This window comes from Bombus terrestris, chromosome 9, assembly GCF_910591885.1.
Source record: "Bombus terrestris chromosome 9, iyBomTerr1.2, whole genome shotgun sequence".
NCBI lineage: Eukaryota > Metazoa > Arthropoda > Insecta > Hymenoptera > Apidae > Bombus > Bombus terrestris.
The window spans coordinates 17,934,852-17,950,977 of NC_063277.1; the positions used below are offsets into that span (position 1 = coordinate 17,934,852).

Below are 16,126 nucleotides of genomic sequence, written 5' to 3' on the forward strand. Positions count from 1 at the left end.
AAAATACTAAAATATTCAGAGAATAATAATCAGCATGCATATAACAAAGTAATTCATTAACTACCTACATTTTGCGTCGTTAAATTATCATTTATATAAACAAATACTCGATGCAAAATTATAAATTGGATATTTATCATGCTAATAAATTATACAAGAGAATTTGAACATTACGATACAGTACTTCTATGTACAAGTTAACGAAAAGATATGAAACACTTAACAAAATTTTGTTTAGTAATATACACAAAGGATTAACGAACTAAAAAGGAAAATTATAGATTTACATTTTATTAATAAGTGATCTCGTCTTTCAACCGAAACATAAATAGTACATGAAGTACATATGTCCATATATCGTACTACACTTCCTTAGTCGTAGATGTAACAATACCCCTCGAAATAATGGGTAAGTGGAATCATATGATAAGCATTATATAGGGAACAGAAAAGAAAAACAAGATCTCGTCTTTGCCTCTCCGTACACATTCTATTTCAAAAATTCAGTTTAAAAACATAACTTCAAATACTCCGCAATCCTTTATTACTTTGCAGCTTATTTTTTTTCTTCCTCTTCATCCTCTTCTTCATCTTCTTCCTTTAAGTATTAATAGATTAATATAAGTCGAGCCGTGATTCGGCCGTACACGGATCGAATTAGTTCATACACTGTAACAGTCGTATTCTTTACAATATTCGTACGTAAGTCTTGTAGCAGAGACAAAAGCGCAGGTGCCCTATTCGCACTCGTTTTTAATGCTCGTCTGAACCTCCGGTGCCACCAATGAACCCCACATCTAAATCGTATATCTTCAAAGTGTGCTTTCCCTTTTATCGACATCCTACATAGTAAGACATCGGTTGTTTTTCTTTTTGTCTCTATTTTTCTTCTTACACGATATATTATATATATAGTATATATTATATATATATATTATATATATTATATATCCATGTGCATATACACATTGAAATCGTATAACATATCGGTTACAGAAACAAAGAACAAAATTACTTTCTTACACAGATTTTTACTCGGTCGTCTCTTTACAACTCATGTATCCAATGAAAGCACCAAAGATCCATTACGGTCCATTAGCGAAATATAATTTTTTTGATCCTCCAAATCTCGTCAGACGCACTAGTGCACTGATTACAACTACCAAAATCATGTATGAGATCGGCTTAAGTCCCGAACAGTTAAGTGTATAAAATGTTGCAGGACACCTCTACTACGCGATACACAACGCACAAGGCGCTTTTCTTTAGTTCCACCAAGTCAGGCACGCCTGGCTTCTGAACATTAATACACATTGTCGCTGCTGGTAAAAGCATCAATTTTCCTGTATACACGTAGTGCACGTGGCCATTCGTGGTCATCATCTACTGAATAATTTTAAAAAGAATATCCATTAAAAGTTATACGGCTACATGAACGGACGCGTGCACGACATGTTCACGCCAAATCTACCTAGACTAAACATAGATCCGTGAACGATCTTAATTTAAATTGAACCGTTCGTTCGGTAGAACGATTTTCAATCAAAATATTAGGGATTTAATCAATTTATATATCCCAACAACACTGCTTGCATTTATAAACACGGCATCACCGTTCTCGAATTTAACTGCAGTCTATTTCGTTTGTCATTAGACACGTTCATTTTCTTTTATCACCTTCTTTCTTTTTTCATTTTTCTTTTTTTAGAAAAAATCTTGCATACTTTGTACTTGTAATAACATAATAGTCTGCTAGTACCATGTTCGGAAAGATATTTCCAAATCCGCAACAGTTTCTTTTCTTTTTTATCACCTCATGATTTTCAGTAAATGTGCTCGACAAGAAAAAAAATTACTAGACAAATTGTATCTATAAAATTTCGTTCTACAACTTATAAAAAAGATTAATTTAATACTTTATACATGAAAATATAATTTGTTCCTGTTTTTCTGTGATGTATAAATAAGAGAATCATCGGAATTAGTCACCAGCAACGACCAGAGTATATCTAGCTTTTTACAGTACAAAATACAGCTCCTGGCACATATGTATGTATATATGTATACACATATGCGCATATATATATATATATACATATACCTAGTAACGAAATATTTCACCATATGTAAGGATATACTAAGGCAAAGTGCAACTGCATCCTTTGAAAGTTCATAACAATCACTGACAATATGAACAATGGTGACCTCCTGCATAACAATTATGATTGTACATACAAAATGTGCAAATTTGTATAGACCTCTGTGTTTATATGTATATATACATATATACGTTGTGATGATCATTGACGACCATACCGAGGTAATTGCATTCATTTTCGCTTAAAGAATCTGACATACGAAGCATATATATTTTGCCCTGGTTTATGAGAATCTAAGATGATACTTCAAGTATAACTGTATATAAACTCGTAAACACTGACAATCTTACAATTGTGCAACTTTTGCTGATGTCTGAAACTAAGTCTGTTATAAAATAATAGTTCAACGATCCTCATTACATCCTTACACATTAAAAATTGGCGTTACTAAACCTTACTTATATGTATTCAGGGCCGGCATGTTCACTTCCTTTCCCATTACTTCTGAACTTTTTTTTCTTCTTAACTCGAGTTGCTAGAGAGTTCGAGAGGGAGGACCGGATACAAGATGCGTGGATGTGAGAAAGGAACATAAATTTGATTTATTACAATTTTTTTCGTAGTCATTATATATCCCTTTCTTATGTCAAACGGCTATCCATTTATAATTCAATGGTCTGATAATATTTCCTCCCTCAATGTGAATTACCAACAAATATCTCAAATTCCATCAGCTGAAGCTGACAAAATATGTCATAAATGCTGCACTTGTAAAATTTCTTTTATGAAATATATTAAGAGTCCATACATCTTGCATCACAAAATAATACGCGTACGAGATAGTTTGAAGGTCAGGGGACAGAGGATTCATGTCTCTACTCTAATTCAATCGAATGTTTATAATATTATTACATCGTATAGTGTGTATTCATGTAATGCTGGATGTGTTCTATGTGTAAATGTACTTTGTGCGCGCGCACGCATGTATAGTGTAATGTAACAGCAATAAAATAAAAAAAATAAAAAAAACAGAGACATCATAAGAAAAAACCCTTGCGAAGAGAACAACGACATGTAGAAGGGGAGGGAAACTAGGAATAAAATGGGCTTCCGGGAGTTGGGCATGGAGAGATGGAAATTCGAACGACTATGACAAAACTCATTTTTAGCAATTATACGCATCAACGAGACATACGTTCGCACATCCCTACCTAGCTACAATCCCCGGTAGTAGCGCGCGCGACGGTAAACGGCTTATCGTTAAGCGAGCGGCACGGATTCCGGTTATCTCCTACTTTCTGTCATCCTGATCACATTCACGGCTTAAATGACCAGGCTTGCCACAAGTATAGCATGCTTTTCCTCCGACTTCAGTGCAGTTACGAGCAAAATGACCTGTTTTATTACAATTGTAGCAACTTTGCATTCCAAAACGTCCAGAATCATTACCACCTTCAGGGCAGCTACGTGCCATATGACCAGTCTTGTTGCAGTTATAACAGCTCATTTCAGGCCCCTGTTAAAAGCATTCTAGGTTACAATATTATTTTATCGTTAATATACTGCATGAAATCTTGCAATATATTAATACATGTAAAATAAACAAATGTGATGCTAAAAATTGATATAGTAACATAAACATATGAAAAGAAAGATAAAATTTGGAAAATTGTAATAACCTGTTGACAGTCTTTTGCAATGTGCCCTACACCTTGGCAACGGTAGCAAAGGTCTTGATCTTCTTTACATTCTCGTGCAAAGTGTCCAAATTGGTTACACTTGTAGCACTTGTCACGACCACGGGCAAAACCACCTTCTCGATCACGGCCACGGTCTCCTCTACCTCCACCTCCACCACCTTGTGGACACTCCCGTGCATAGTGACCCATTCGGTTACATTTATAACAAGCACTTGAACTCATTTTCTATAGATCTACAACAAAAATTAAACAACATATTAACATACACACATGCATATGTATTGATATACTAACATTTTTTTTAATACATTAATAGTAAATTCAATTTTAAGTGATAAATAAATTACATTACATATATAGATACGAGATGGCCACACACATATATGAGAAAATTATGTTGGTATTTAAATTAAAATGTATTACCCAGTCCAACATAATGCTAAAATATTACAATAAATAAGATATTAAAATATGATATTAAAATAGTTGTGGAATATAGTTTAAAACTTTGTTAAAGACTTTAAATTATTACATATTCACTAATGATCTAATAAACATCTATAATGCAAAAGTATATACTAATTAGACAATATATTGATATACATATCTTCCAAATATTATATGGAACAAAATAAAGAATAGAATGGGAAAAACAAGATACTAAATCTATACCAGATTGCTAAAAAAAAGTTATAAAAGAGAAAAAGGCAAAAAAACGAAGAAATATTTAAAAAATATATACTCTTTATCATAAATCTCGAAATATTAGGAAAATTATAATATACAATGGGCAAAGTATTCGGAAAAATACAATAAGCTATTTTAAATAACAATATAAAATGGCATCGTGTATCCAATCCATCCTAGGTACGAGTACGTAGAATGCACGTGTTTGAGAGAAGCGTCGTGCACGCGGAAGCAGTTTCCTTATTTAAAAAATACTAGGTAACACGACAACATTCTACCAGAAAAATAATATTCAAATCATTATGTACAAAACCCTGAGAAATCGCCGTCTATCGTACAACGTGGCTCTCTTGCCCCCACTTTGCAGTGGTGGTACGCAAGTACGCCACGGCGCGAAGATGGCATCCGAGACTGACGCCGTACTGCGCTTTTTTTGCCTGGCCAAAGAAAAGATCGTCGAGGGCGAGGTATACATATACGAACGTGCACAAATCCCGCCGTATCGTACGATGGAAAAAAATTTTCTCCGTGATGCGGCGAAACGAAATAAAATCCTCATTTACTAGTAGAACGAGGAATTAAACCAACGAAGTCGAGGACCACGTGTGGAATCACAGAGAAAGAACCGCGGACCCGCTATCGCGACATATATCATTATTCTTTAGCAACGACATAGCGACTTACCTCCGGTGCTTGATGGAATCGCACAATAAATCCTCCTTTCGTTGGTCTTTACCGACACGTCAGGAACAATGGGTCCGCGGGAAGTACTGTTTTCCTGGGAAAACTCGAACCGATACTCAGCCGAATGACTGCGGCGACCATTGACTACGGGAAGGAAGATCAGCCAGCCAATCGTAGCTACGTTGCCCGCCAAACTCTGTTGCAACCATAGACATAAGAAACATAGACCACTGGTACCAAATAAAGAACGTGATCCTCGTTGAAAAAGAGACAGGGATATTTAACGTACTCTCTCTTTCTCTTTCTAACGGATATTTACTCCGCCTATAGAAAAAGAAAGGTTGATTTCGCAATTTATTTCTATCTCTTTTTCAACAAGGCTCATTTTCTTCACACACTATCCGCGATCTATACTTCTTATATCTATGGTTATAACAATGGACGCCACTTCCCCTACTGCGGCTATCGTAACCAAGTTAAACAACAAAATTATTTATTTATTAATATTTTTACCAAAATTATCATTGTAGTTATCGCATAATGCGTTAATTATTTATTAAAATATATAGTTTTTCGTGTAAACATCGATCACCGACAAAATCGAAGAAGGCAAATATGATTTTCAGAATATCGCTGGTGATCAACCTCGACATCTATTGGTTCAATATCTTCGAAATTGCGTTGATAACTTATTTCAACCAATCACCTAATGCAGCTGGAATAAATCGAAATTACATTCAATTTGAAAAGAATTCATACAAAATGCGAACCTCTACGTCTTATTAAAAAATGATAAAATAAAATTGATTTTAAAAATAGAATTGTAGTTTTGTTATCGTTGGTAGTATATCAAGTAAAAAATAAATGGTCTGTAATAAAAGCAGATAATTTATATGTATTAAACAAACAATGTTTTATATATATATGGCGAGCATTATATATCCGTCGCTTATTGAAAGACGTGATTTATAAATTTCACATTTTATAATATGCACATGGAGTAATGAAGAAACATAAATACAAAATTTTAAGAATATATTAAGGCATTCTCTAATAATTGCCTCTAATAAATGTCTCTTTATGTAATATTTGTATAAAACTTGATAAAAAATATAATCTTGATAGTTGTTAACTATAAGCAATAAATATATGTTATCCTAAATATTACATATTTAAAAATAAATTTGTTCATACAATAAAAATTAGAAAATTATGAAAATACAATATGTAAAACGTATTTTTTATTACATATTATAGTATATTTACTTATGTAAGCCATTATTAAATAAGACAAATTATTACTTACGAAAACTATGTTTATAAATTATAAATAATGTTCAATGTAATTGTTTCATAGTAATTTTTATTTATAAAATGAGTATCTGTAAAAAGTTATAACACTATACTTCAATATTGATACTCATTTGCTTTGAAAAAATCAATTTAAAAGTGCATTCGTATCATTTAAAATAATTAATGTTTCTAACAAATATATATTGAATTACTACCAATATTTGTATATTGGATATATATATATTCATATCGTTGCCTTGTTTACTCTACTTTTTAGATCCTAAATTTTTTAATGTATGACAATAACCTACAAATATAACCTACAATTTTTCGGCTTTTATCTCATTTTTATTTTTTGTCAACTCTCTCTTGAAGTTTGATTGTATTTGTACATATATTTCTAGTAAACAATTGCATGAGATTCGCGAGGGTGCTATGAATTATTAAGCTTTAATAATAACTTTGGAAATAAAAGTTGTATAAGATATTTTTTCTTAGAAATCGTTTATTCTGACTACGCATACATATATGTATGTACTAGGAGAAGTAAGCATATCCACTATGTGAAATATTAAAATATTTGAAAAATGTTGAATTTGTACAACTTTATAATTAAACAGTGTTTTCAATTTTAATTGCAGAATTAAATAATATACATTTTAAAGCTGTTTCAAATTGTATTTGTTTGGTACGCAATCGTTTGTTAGTACTTCAATAATACTTGATAATTTAAGGTTAAGTGTAGTATGTTTTAATAAATATATTCGTAATATATAAAAATTAAATTAAAGACAATGTCTCTATACGACGATTTTGACAAACACAGAACGTCGGAAAAAGTTGTTGGATGGTCATCTAGTATCAAATTATTACAATCTCAACTACAATTAAAAAAGGCTGCCACTACACAGGTATGTGATCTTCTATAATAATGACTGGATGATAGTGGTATTTAATATTATTGTTATACCATATTTTTAGCCAAAACGCGAACAATATAGAAAAGCAACAGCAGTATTAGCACCTGTGATAGATCTAAAGTCAAAAGCCAATCGGAACACAGAAAGAGAAGATGATGGGCCACATAATAATCCACTCTCTTCTGGTACTGTTAGCAGTATTGGAGTAGGAGGTGAATTTGATTGGAATGTAATAAATGAATATGATCCTATGTGGCCTAATGAATATGACAAAGTTGTTAAGGAACTAAGAGATTTACGTGATAGAGAACATGATCAAGAGACTGAAATGCGTAAACGTAGACGAGACAGTTCACGCTTTGAAGATACGCAGGTAATATATTAAGTTCACTATATATATAATTGAGAAAAATAGAATGTGTAGTTCACATATTTTTACAAATAATGTGCATATTTGCTTCAGGCTTCCTCTGGGAATAGTACAATGATTCCCCCTGAAAGAGACGAAGAAAGAACTCCTACATCAAGAGGTATTGCTGGGGGAGCAGCTATAGCACCACCACCTTCCCTACAAGAATCTTCTGAGCTTCCACCTCCAACACCAAGACCACCAACTAGTATAGGTTATGCTACATCATCAGTAGCAGCAAAAATAATGGCTAAATATGGTTTCAAAGAAGGACAAGGACTTGGTAAAAAGGAACAAGGAATGTCTGTTGCTTTACAAGTAGAAAAAACTAGTAAACGAGGTGGAAGAATTGTTGGAGAAAGAGAACAACTTATGCCACCACCACCACCTGTTGCTGTTTCTCCACCTCCAACACAACAGCAAGTTGCGCCTTTACAACCTTCGGAAGAACCTAGCATTACTGAAATAATGAAATGTCCGAGTAAGGTAAGAAAAAAATTAATTTCATTTGAGTCTTGTAGTATTAGTATTTGAGTATAGTATTTGAAATTCAAGTTTAGTAATAATATTTTTACTTTGTGAAGTTATAATTCTCATGAAGTTTTTAATTTTTACGTAAATTTGTACATAAAGTATAGAAAAGTAAATATATTTTTCGTAAAATATACATGAAAAGGAACACAATACATATGTTAAAATTCTATTACAAAATATATTATTAATTAGGTTGTATTATTACGTAATATGGTTGGTCCCGGAGAAGTGGATGATGATCTTGAACCTGAAGTTAAAGACGAATGTAATACGAAGTATGGCGATGTAGCGCGTGTTATTATTCATGAAGTAACAGAAGCTGCTCCAGAAGAAGCTGTTAGAATTTTCGTGGAATTTAAGAGAATAGAAAGTGCTATTAAAGCTGTGGTTGATTTAAATGGACGTTTTTTTGGTGGAAGACAAGTTAAAGCAGGTTTTTATTCCAGTGAAAAACTTGATAGTTTACAATTAATGGACTAACTTCTTGTTTTAAGATTTTACATAATAAATACAACTTAAAAAGTACAATAACATGAAATTAATATACTGATTATTATGTTGAAAACTACATAATATATTGCAGTTTTGTTGAAACATTCATGTTAAATAACATTATGAACTTATGATTATTTAATTTAAAATTACATAATAGTCAATATATTGAGCAATTTTTCAATTTATATCCTGTTATAAATCTAATAGGTTGCAATTTATTTATATGCATATATAAACGATTTTTATATCTGTTCTAGATCATTGCTGTTGTTTTCCCAGATTTAATATAAATTGTGTACACAATAAATATAGATAATAAATAACAAAAATTTGCAATTCCGCATATATAATAAATAAAAATATTAATTAAGCTTAAGTCTTCAATATTTTATAATGAAAATTAATATTTTAAAATATTTTAAAAAGTGAATAATATGAAAAAAAGGAACATAACTTTTTTATGATTTCACAAAATAAAACAATGATTATATTAGCAAATGTAGCAAATTATAATTCACATATCAAAAATTTGGTAATTAAGAAAATATTGCGATTGATACAATCAATATATTTTACTAAGAAATTTAAAGTCGTATAATATGATTCTCATTTCTTTGTTAATATTTTCTCATTAGTTTCCGTCATAAAGAATATATAGTAAAATTGTAACAATTTAAATTTTTATCTGCTATGTATAAAAGTTCAATAATTACAATTTTACTTTACTTTCTTATTGTCAATTAAGTCTTCAATTGTTTTGTTCAATTGAGCACTAAATGCAGCAGAACTGAAAGTGTCCATAAATCTAACTTTGCCTGCATCACCAAATTGCTGAACATATTCTGGATTTTTAATTAAATCAGCTATTTTCAGAGCAAAAGCATCACCAGATAAATCAACCAAAAATCCAGTAATTCCAGAAACAACAGATTCTTTTGGACCACCAGAATTATGTGCAATTACTGGTTTACTCATGTACATTGCTTCAAGTGGTACAATACCAAAATGTTCATTTGGAGGCGTATATAATAAAACCATACAATGATATAAAATAGATACTTTATCAATATCTGAAGGAGAACGAAGAAATATTATTTTATCTGTAACATTTAGCTCATCAGCAAGACCTATTAATTCCAAATAATGTTCTACATTTTCTTCAACTCTTTTATCATATCCACCAGCCATGATTAAATATACTTTTTTGTATTCTTCTTCTTTTAAGTACTTTTTGAGCTGTGCTAGTGCTTCTATTGCTAGCCCCAAATTTTTTTTACGTTCATATCTGTTGATAGATAGTAATATAGTACTATTTGGTGGTAATCTTTTATCAAGTACTCTTTCTAAAGGTATTATTCGTGCTTTATCAAAATAGTCTGTATTGATAGAGGGATATAAAACCTCAGGTTCAATAGTTAATCTCTTAAAAGTGTCCTTAAACACTGAACGTGTATATAGACTATTTACAAATATTTTATGTGCCATTCCAGTTGTTATTTCTTCCAGATAATTAAGGGGTACACGATACAATTGTTTACTAAGACCCTCTGGCCGTGAAAGTAATTGATCTGGATAATGACAATAAAAAATTATGTATGGAATTCGTAAGCGAAGAATAGGGATGCATGCAGAAACTAGATCACAGAATACAATGTCTGGTCGATTTTCACAGAAAACGATGTAGCTAGCTGCATATATCTAGAAAAAAATACAACACAGTATGTGAAAATCATCTATACACATATGTCTTATTTCTTAAGAAATGAGCTCACCATACGAATATAAGCAAAAAGTGCAAAGAATCTACCCAAGATATGCCTGGGCAACCAACTTCCAACAACCGTAACAGGAATTGTTCCATCTTTTGTTTCAGAGAAACAATGTTCGGAATCGTGATGAGTTGTCACGAAATTAACCTCATAACCTTGTTTTTTTAAAGATAATGCAGCATCAACTACCAATCTTTCTGCTCCTCCTATGCCAAGATCCGGATGTAAAAATGTTACTCGTGTCATTTTTATCAATATAATGACATTAAAAATATTATTTGTTGTGGAAAATAGCTCAATACTGTTCACGATACTACCGGCCTGTAACGTAATCAATAATAATAATAATAAACCCACAATCATATATATATGCAAGTACCTACACGTTTCTCCCACTAAATATACCGGAGGAAGAAATATGAATTTCGTTCGACCGTTCGATTGTTAGAGACGGAAATAAGTAAAGCCTACTTCTGACAGAATTTTTCTCATATGCATTGGCGATCTCCCTACTCTTGTCAGTCTCTGATCAAAGCATAATACGACATAGTACAACAATAGTATCTGATAGTACATATTTCTCACAAATAGTGCATATTTCTTTGTGTCTTTTCTTATATCACAGTTATAAAAATATTAATTGTTGCCCGCTATTTCGTCCGCATAAAACTGGTGGAAACTGATATGAATTTAATTTCGCGATTCTAAGCTTACTATCATTTGTAATAGAAATCAATATAGTAAATAGTATTCAAGAAATATTTGTAGGAAGCAGCTATCAACAGTCGATGTAACAAAGCGCAATCGTGCAATGAAAATCAAGCTGTTTTAATCTGATTTCGACTTAATCCGATCGCATTATGTTCATTTTTCTGTTCCCTGAGAAGTAAGCGTAATAAAATGGCTTATGTTTATCTGGAGAAAATTTTGTGTATTTTCCAACAATGAAAGAATTATCCAAGTCGATTGAATAGTTTCTGAGATAACCTTGGACACAGACACATACCTACATATAAACTACCTCTCTTTATAATTTAATATAGGCAAACTACATAGGTACATATAAGTATCAAACGTGGTATGGAACATGTTTCGTTAGTATTCATATACCAGTAAAAAAGTTTGCACATTTTATCACAAACGAAATCATTATTTGAAAGTATATTACGTGGTAGAATTCTCACTGTTTTAGTTTCATAGAAAACGTTGATAATATTCATAACAATATAAACAATTTGACCTCCACTTCACTCACAGAAGAAACAAATAATTGATTTATATGATTAGTACTTCGTTATAAATATAGAAGATATAAAAGTATTTAGATGAAATTTATATACAAGGCGTCCAAGTTTCTATAGAGGATGACGATTTGCAGAATATGTATCAAGAACTATTTAAAAAAAATTGTAATAATATGTATTTATACCAGATATATTGTCTTCCTTTAAATAAATATAAAAGTTTGATGTATATTTTGTAGAGATTAAATCTTTATTAATATGAAACATTATATTTTGTAGCATATCACTAAAGGCAGTTTTATATGCGCACCTAACAATGTGTACATCTGCCACGTAAACTAACGTGACTATGTCAATACATGGTTAGAAACATATACATAATTCGTGACCTAATAGTAATGATATTTGTTGACAAAACAGATAGAGTGTAATACTTTGATTTTTCTCAATACAGAATTTAATTCAATCAAATGATATAAACATTCCTTTATGTATAGTATAAACATGTTGCTAACTTTAAATATATCACTATTTTAGATATAACCTCATTTGCCGGTTAGTGATCATTTTAAGAAGTTATGATCATATTTTTGCACAGAGACAGTTGAACATTATTATTTAATAAATAAAAATGACTGTGTTATGGGAAGTATACTTTCTGACAATATCAACGTTATTATTTGTACTTTGTGTACAAAGTTTGCAAAGTTTAGAAGTAATATATGCAATAAATGCTGGTGGAGAAACACATATTGATAGTTATGGAATTCGTTATACCAAAGATCCTTTAACGAGTAAAGTTGGAACAGGATCCGATTATGGCAAGCAGTTAATTATTGGACGAATAAATGCAGTTGATCAGGTCTTATACCAAACTGAACGATATCATCATAGTACATTTGGATATGATATTCCAATCAGCAAGGATGGAGATTATGTTATGATATTAAAGTTCTGTGAAGTTTATTTCAACTCTCCTAATATGAAGGTAACATTTAGTTTTGTAATTATAATGTAACACTAAATAATTTCATATTACTGAATATGATTTTAACAGAGTACTGTTTTCTGAAACATGTTTTAGGTATTTGATGTTGTATTAAATGGAGATCATACTGTTGTTACTGACTTAGATATCTTTGAGAAAGTTGGACGTGGTGTAGCATATGATGAATATGTTCCATTTAAAGTTCAAGCTGGGAAGTTAATATACAATAATGAAGAGTCTGATATATTAGGTGGAAAAATTAGAGTCGAATTTATAAAAGTATTATACTTATATTTATTTTTCATTTATACAATTTAATCTAACTATAAGTACATTAACCTCCAATAATTAATTGTAGGGTTACAGAGACAACCCAAAGATAAACGCTATTGCTGTATTAAAAGGAAATATAGAAGGTATTATCTAAATTTGTGATATTTAAGAGCTTCTAAAGTAAATGTTATAACTGTATCAATGTTATTTAGATGTACCACAGTTGGGCCCGATTCCTCAAGAACTGGAAGAATATAACAATATACAAGAAGATGAGGAGGAGTCTACAGTTCGTAGTCGACATACAAGTGGCCCCAGAACTCCAGATCCTTATTCAATCGATGATTCTTCAGTAATGTTACCAGTCTTTGTAGCTCTTGGGGCATTTATTCCTTTACTATTTTGCCTATGTAAACTATAGGCTAAGTAAAAATTTTTGCACATGAATGCCTTGTACTTAAAGATGATAGTGTTCTAATCAGTTTAGGTAAATTTAGCACATGGAGAGTTGGCAATATATATATATATATATGTATATGTTGGCCGTGTAAATAGTGGGAACATCTTTGATTTTGAGCTATGTCATCGAATTTCATTAAAACTGTTTATTATTATTTTAGTCAAATGGAAATGTCTAAATATGTTTTTATACAATGAATAATTCAAATTAAGAATGAAATTAAGAACTTGGGAAAGATGAGGAGTTGTTTAGTCATGACTTTTGTTGTCACTATAATGTGTTCATTCATAAGTTATTTAATTTTTAACTATAGGAGTGGAATAATAATTTGCACAAAAGTTGACACGTGTTATCTTTTTTTTTTATATATAATTCCGTGTACTCTTAATACATTAAAGATATAAATTTATTAATTTTAAAAAAGCTTGTAATCTAGTATTTATGAAGGATTACATTGAATTCTGATTGTAATTGTTTTTTAGAAATAATATAGAAAAAAACGGAGGGAAAGTAATATATATAAGAATATGCAGTACAATAAACCTAAATATTTTGTTCAAATAAATGTGTTTAAATTTAGTATAAATTCACACACAAATTCACGAATTTTGTAATTGACATATTGTGGCAAGTGAATTAAATTATTTCAATTAGACCTTTAATATCTTTTATACGAGGAAAATTTATGTACTCTTATATTCGGTATATTGGTTATATTTTGTCAAATTGTGTACTTTTATAAAACGTATGTCGAATACGTGTGAAAAAATTGGAATGAATCTAACAATCCGTCAAATACCAAAGTGATTTCAATCTTTTGCAAATGAGAGGAAATAAAGCTGTTATTATTGTCCAATAGAGTTGTTTCCTTCTCACATATTATTTTATAATCCCTTATTTTTTTTTACAAGCTTTTTTTCGTATATTCGCTTTGTCGCCATGATAATTTATTATAATAATTCGTATCGAGCATTTTTTAAATTGGAACTAAATCTTGTTGTTTTAAATTTTTTCTTATTTTAATTTTTATTAACTAGAAAAATATACATACATGTTTTGTTTATTTTGGGAATAGGAACTGAACAAGGAATTATTTTATTTTATTTAAATTTTGCATAATTTTTTGAATTGTAATAGATCATTAGCTAAATACGAAATTTATATCAAAATGATATAAGAAGACTAAGATTTGAAACAGTAAATTTTACAATGAGGTATAAAATATATGTACATACATACAATTGGAAAGCTATTTATATTATTATTCTCTGTAAAAAAAAATATACAAGCTAGTCCACATAGTCATATATAGGGTACAGCTTTATTAAGTTTTGTAATAAGATGTAATTACGTACGTATATAGCGAGAAAAAGTAATTTCTAATCTTAATTTCTGAGTTATTGTAATTAAAAATAAGGAATATTTAAATGCTTCGGAATTATATTAGTACCAAAAAGCAATGAAAGATGGAAACTAAAAAAGATGGAAGAGAGAAAGAATGAGTACAATTATGAACAAAAATGAATTATATCAATACCGTTATTTATTATTAATATATTTAATATTATATAATATATAATATTTTTCGGATAGGGATTTGGAAAATAGAAACATAAAATTGATAACTGATAGTACGAAATTAGTGAAAGAGGATCGATGATTCTGTTTTACCGTAAACCCACCTCAGGGTATGGTCGATGATCGAAGATGTGATTTGCACCGATGAATAGGAGGAAGCACTTATAAGTTAAATTGACCTTCAAATAGTGAAAAGTAATACACGCGCGTATGTGTGTATATAGAGTGGCGTCTTCTTTAATGGGAATAAGCTCATTCATCCTATATGAACGAAAGATCACGTGACCTCTGATCGTTTAGAGTCAAAGAGAAGACGAAACTGATATATAGTCATCATTGAAAGTTAATTACTGATTCAAGGCTGTACTTATATCTCTGAAGTTTCAAACTCTAAGTCTCGAGTGGTAATCATCTTTCGAGAAGGAAAACCAAAATCGTAATTTCGTATGGAACATGCTTGAATAGTCGTTCATCTTTTATAAATCATTGAACAAGTTATTAATCATCCGGTTAAATACCCAAATACTAACACAAAAACAGAGAATTATTAATTAAGGAAACATATATATACTCGCATACAACATTATAGTATTATAGAAACATACATATGTACAAACGCATTAGCACTTAGAATAACGAAAGAAATTGAGCTAGAGGATATATAGTACATTAAGATATAGCTTTAACCAATAAATTAAGTTAGAAACAAAATGTATCAAACGTGCCCATATTCAAAACAGATTGTAATAGGCACAAGTTTCGATACAATACAATATAACGTTGATCGTTTCACTGAAAATAAAATTTATTGATAGAATTTTATTTTCACTTTCCATCGCAATTGTATGCATATGTATGTATGTAGATGTATTTTAGTGGTTGGCTCATCAGCCTACGCAATGGTGGGGATGCTCGAAGCCTGAGGGCCTTATCGTTAGGTATCTATTGCCGATTATTGTATCAGCATCAACGTTATCGTGATCAAGCTTTGCA

General features: G+C 30.6%; 4 protein-coding genes across 10 annotated transcripts; 2 read left to right on the forward strand and 2 right to left on the reverse strand.

Annotated features, from left to right (window-relative positions):
• Positions 1-465: 465 nt before the first annotated feature.
• On the reverse strand, positions 466-5,356 carry LOC100647106 (CCHC-type zinc finger nucleic acid binding protein). Of its 3 annotated transcripts, none has more exons than XM_003397911.3 (3): positions 5,171-5,356; positions 3,779-4,032; positions 466-3,615 (listed from the first exon to the last, which is right to left on the reverse strand). In XM_003397911.3, the coding sequence occupies exons 2-3, from the start codon at positions 4,019-4,021 to the stop codon at positions 3,391-3,393; spliced, it is 468 nt and encodes a 155-aa protein (XP_003397959.1). In that variant the 5' UTR covers positions 4,022-4,032; positions 5,171-5,356; the 3' UTR covers positions 466-3,390. The 3 variants fall into 3 exon arrangements, with proteins under 3 accessions (XP_003397959.1, XP_003397960.1, XP_012167677.1); XM_003397912.4 differs by lacking the exon at positions 5,171-5,356 and adding an exon at positions 4,800-4,924; XM_012312287.3 differs by lacking the exon at positions 5,171-5,356 and adding an exon at positions 4,795-4,904.
• Positions 5,357-6,759: 1,403 nt separating this feature from the next.
• LOC100647303 (splicing factor 45) lies at positions 6,760-8,851 on the forward strand. 2 transcript variants are annotated; one of them, XM_012312288.3, is made up of 5 exons: positions 6,760-7,009; positions 7,105-7,374; positions 7,445-7,756; positions 7,847-8,278; positions 8,519-8,851. In XM_012312288.3, exons 2-5 carry the CDS (start codon positions 7,258-7,260, stop codon positions 8,804-8,806), a joined length of 1,149 nt encoding a protein of 382 aa, XP_012167678.1. In that variant the 5' UTR covers positions 6,760-7,009; positions 7,105-7,257; the 3' UTR covers positions 8,807-8,851. The 2 variants fall into 2 exon arrangements, with proteins under 2 accessions (XP_012167678.1, XP_003397961.1); XM_003397913.4 differs by lacking the exon at positions 6,760-7,009 and having other exon boundaries at positions 7,053-7,374.
• Positions 8,852-9,311: 460 nt separating this feature from the next.
• Positions 9,312-11,854, reverse strand: LOC100647541 (alpha-1,3/1,6-mannosyltransferase ALG2). The gene is made up of 3 exons (XM_003397915.4): positions 10,974-11,854; positions 10,594-10,911; positions 9,312-10,519 (listed from the first exon to the last, which is right to left on the reverse strand). The coding sequence occupies exons 2-3, from the start codon at positions 10,834-10,836 to the stop codon at positions 9,539-9,541; spliced, it is 1,224 nt and encodes a 407-aa protein (XP_003397963.1). The 5' UTR covers positions 10,837-10,911; positions 10,974-11,854; the 3' UTR covers positions 9,312-9,538.
• Positions 11,855-11,857: 3 nt separating this feature from the next.
• Positions 11,858-14,411, forward strand: LOC100647425 (malectin-A). Of its 4 annotated transcripts, none has more exons than XM_012312291.3 (6): positions 11,858-11,999; positions 12,114-12,261; positions 12,372-12,822; positions 12,919-13,101; positions 13,181-13,238; positions 13,308-14,411. In XM_012312291.3, exons 3-6 carry the CDS (start codon positions 12,466-12,468, stop codon positions 13,514-13,516), a joined length of 807 nt encoding a protein of 268 aa, XP_012167681.1. In that variant the 5' UTR covers positions 11,858-11,999; positions 12,114-12,261; positions 12,372-12,465; the 3' UTR covers positions 13,517-14,411. The 4 variants fall into 4 exon arrangements, with proteins under 4 accessions (XP_012167681.1, XP_012167682.1, XP_003397962.1 ...); XM_012312292.3 differs by having other exon boundaries at positions 12,114-12,196; XM_003397914.4 differs by having other exon boundaries at positions 12,114-12,822.
• The last annotated feature ends 1,715 nt before the right edge of the window (positions 14,412-16,126 follow it).